Below are 3,551 nucleotides of genomic sequence, written 5' to 3' on the forward strand. Positions count from 1 at the left end.
TATATTTATAATACGCATGTAATTCAGTAATTTTTTTTAAATAAAACAACCAAAATCAATCAATCATTTTTTTACTTTATTGCAATTGATACATCTTAATACGATTACATAATATGGGCTCCAAAACAGCTGCAATGCGTTCTATTTTACATTTGAAGCGGTACCTATCTAATGCGACAGTTTCCCACGGACCCTTTCTTGCTTCTCTGTGAGCATAGGACCACACTCGCAAGATATAAATTTTATTTTTTGATTCGTCAAAACTGACACTCTTCATTTATATAAAGTTTAATTACACTTTTACGTGACCTATATTTAAGTTTTGCGTACGATGCCAGTAAACGGTTCATACTCGATTAATGCATCATGTAAAATAACGCAGTAAGCGATAGTTTCATTTGCAAATGCAGATGATGCTTCAACTTCCAGCTTCAAATCGATCACCACGTTATGGACGCTCTCGTTTTGACGGGTGCAATTGATAATGAAGATAGGCTGCTTTTCGAACTCTTTGTAGCTAAGAAGGGAGCTCTCCTGCGACGAGTCGTAATATTGATTACGAAAGTTTAAATATTCTTCGTAAGCATCCACATACTTGTTATCGGTAAAAACCAGATTTTGCTGCTCATACGGATATCTTCGGTTGTTAATGTTTGCTTTTATATTGGAAATGCTTAAATGGTTAAACTCGCTCGCATCTGCTTCTTTGTTATTTCGCTTCCTAGTTTGGAACGCAATCAGTAGCCATTGAGGCCGTTGAAAACCGGTGCTGCTTTTTACCGACCAAACCAATGATCTGGTGCTGGGTAAGGTTGGGTATACGTAAAGGTCGCGCGCATGAAACGCCACTTGTATCGGCGAATTCTTGTTAATCCTCCCGTAGATCGATAACTTCATAGCATCGTTAGGAATTATGTACGGAACTTTCCATGTTACCTTCGTAAGATTAATCTTAACTTCAGTCTCGCCTTTATAGCAATCACTATCGTCCTTGGAACGAATTAATATCAGCTCTTGACGTATGTTGACTAGAGGCTTCCTGTATCCTTCGGCAAACCCGAGTACATGCTTTAGAGGTATGGAAGCGCAGAAAGCCGTCTTAGTGCTATTTAGTATCTGAGGAGACCCGGAAGGGCTCCAGCCTGCATGCGATAAGCATCTGCTTTGATCCGACGTGTATGAGCAAAACCCCTTGATGGTGCTGTTTATTCCGGGTAATCGAACAGTTTCTATCACCTGATCGCCCAAAATAAATCTAATTTCGTCGAAGAGAAAGAGCGGCGCGTTGTTGGTGAAATCGTAAGCTTTATTTGCGGTAGTCGGATTCAGCGTTCCTTCTAAATATATAACGCTATCGTAGGTGGCCGTGATGAGATCCGCTTTCTGTATGACGAGATTAATCTCATCGGAGTTACCATAAGCGTTTGTCGTATAAGGATGGTATGTTCTGCGATCGCATTCCACGATCATGTCTTCATACTTTACGCCCGTGAATAGGTTTTTTAATGCTTCTTCCATCTTTTCTTAGTACTGTATAGCCGAGATATTGCAAAAACTGTACGTCGTCTTCGGTTAATGCACCGCGAGCAATTGTTGCGTCGATGGCCGACGATGGATGACTAAATGAAGAACCTTGCTTACAGAAAATTTTAAGTCCCATATTTTTTCAGCTCCAATCGAATAGTCACTCTTTCTTCGCCGAAATCTACTAAATGACCGTCTTGATCGACTAACCTCAAGGTTATGTTATCTATTTGATGCGCGAGTACCGGTAAATATATAATCGTAGCCGGCTCCTTGATTAACTTATAGCCCGGCTCAACGTGTACGTCAAATTCAAAGATTGTATGAGATAGCGCACTGTTTCTGTATGCTCCACCCGTTAGATTACACTCGACGTGTATATTAGTAGCGTTGATTATTTGCACGTCCAGATCAGATTCATGGGTTCTACCTCCTTTATACAATTTAGGAGAGAAACCGAGCATGCGACCGATGGAGTTCGATTTCCTAAAGTCAATATCGTGTATGGTTTTCATTTCGCATTTTAGCGTATTATTATTAGGTCTCAACATAAAGTCCATCGAATTGGTTGGTTCGTTTATATGATGCTGTAGAATCCTGTTGATCTCTTCAATTTCATACGCGCCACTCGGAATGGTAATCTCTTTGAAGATGCTATCGGCCGCTGCATAGTAAAATTTGTTGTTTCCCTCAAATATATTGCGTATAGAATTACAGCCGTAAAAGCCAACCAACCCTAATCCATATTGATAATTGCGGTCTAGTTCGATCGGCGGAAAATATGAGGTGCTGAGGACGTTGCCGGCACCTGTTAAGGTGAACGTTTGAGACATGACTGATGAAGTAAACAAACTCTAGGTTCAATTATTATTTATTATACAGAAAATTTAAACATAAATGTCCACATATCAGCGTATTATAATTTTGCTCCCTAGTATAATTGTATATGATGTTGCATCCGGATAAATATTTAACTATTTCTATTGGTGGCGTCAAGTCGCCGAAGCTATCATAGTAAACTGCCTTCATGCCGCGTTTCTTGAAAGCAACCCAATGCGTACCTCTTCCTTTAGCATCATCCAGGTTTACGATAGCGCACTCGTTTAAATGGGGTTTTCGCGGTAATTTATCACGCATAAACACTCCTCTGAAGAAGGGTACGTCTTTCGCATACTTTACAAGATCCGAGTCCGTTAATGCTTTTCGCGGCAAATTTAAAAGTTTTTTGCCGGATATGGTTTTAAATATAAGGCGTATCCAGTCTTACGCGGTTGAAGATACAGCGAACTGCCTTGTTTACCCAACGAGGCGGCCTCCATTGCCATGTTATGCCGTTTATTTTCCTCCAGCTGCTTCTTCGCGGCCGACGCATCGTTAATTGCTTTAGCTATACCGCTAGCTCCACCGGCCATTGCGCCCGCAGCTGAAAGACCGGCAAAGAGCGGTACTAGGAACGGAAGAAAACCTCCGACTTTAGGTATTGGTATCACTCGCGGCACTCTCACTCTTTGCTTACCGCCTGCAGCTTTAACCGCTTTCTTGGCGGCCAACAAACTTATTTTGATAAGTTTATTCAAGTTTGCCGATGATGATAGGCCTTTTATTGAATTTCGAATTGGCGTTAAAACTCCGCCTCTAAACGAACAAGTCTTCTTCTTTTTCCCGCGCTTTGCGATACGTCGTGTTACTCCCATGCCAAGCTTCCTTTTGGCCTTCATTGCTCCAGCTACGGCTAATGCTGCTGCTTTCTCTCCAAAACTAGCGTCCTTTGCCTTTACACGATCCCAAGCTCGAATTTGAAGTTCTTTATCGGCCCGATGACGATTCTCAACGTCTTTGAATTGATTGTATGCGATGTCGTGTTGCTTGCATGCAGCGTCCAACTGATTTATTCCTTGATCACCCCGAGCTAGACGCTGCTGTAGTTTGGTTCCCGGTCCGCAGTATTGATATCCGGGGATATGAAGTTCCACCGGCAATTTGTTTATCAAGGTGTTTATAAACCCCTTTCCTACTCGGCGATCGGC

At 41.8% G+C, this 3,551-nt stretch overlaps 1 protein-coding gene across 1 annotated transcript; it reads right to left on the reverse strand.

Moving 5' to 3' along the window:
• Window positions 1-315: 315 nt before the first annotated feature.
• LOC116182214 lies at window positions 316-1,518 on the reverse strand. The gene has a single exon (XM_031502739.1). It carries the CDS (start codon window positions 1,516-1,518, stop codon window positions 316-318), a length of 1,203 nt encoding a protein of 400 aa, XP_031358599.1.
• Window positions 1,519-3,551: the final 2,033 nt, after the last annotated feature.

The sequence above is a fragment of the Photinus pyralis genome, unplaced genomic scaffold, assembly GCF_008802855.1.
Source record: "Photinus pyralis isolate 1611_PpyrPB1 unplaced genomic scaffold, Ppyr1.3 Ppyr1.4_unclustered_Scaffold4279, whole genome shotgun sequence".
NCBI lineage: Eukaryota > Metazoa > Arthropoda > Insecta > Coleoptera > Lampyridae > Photinus > Photinus pyralis.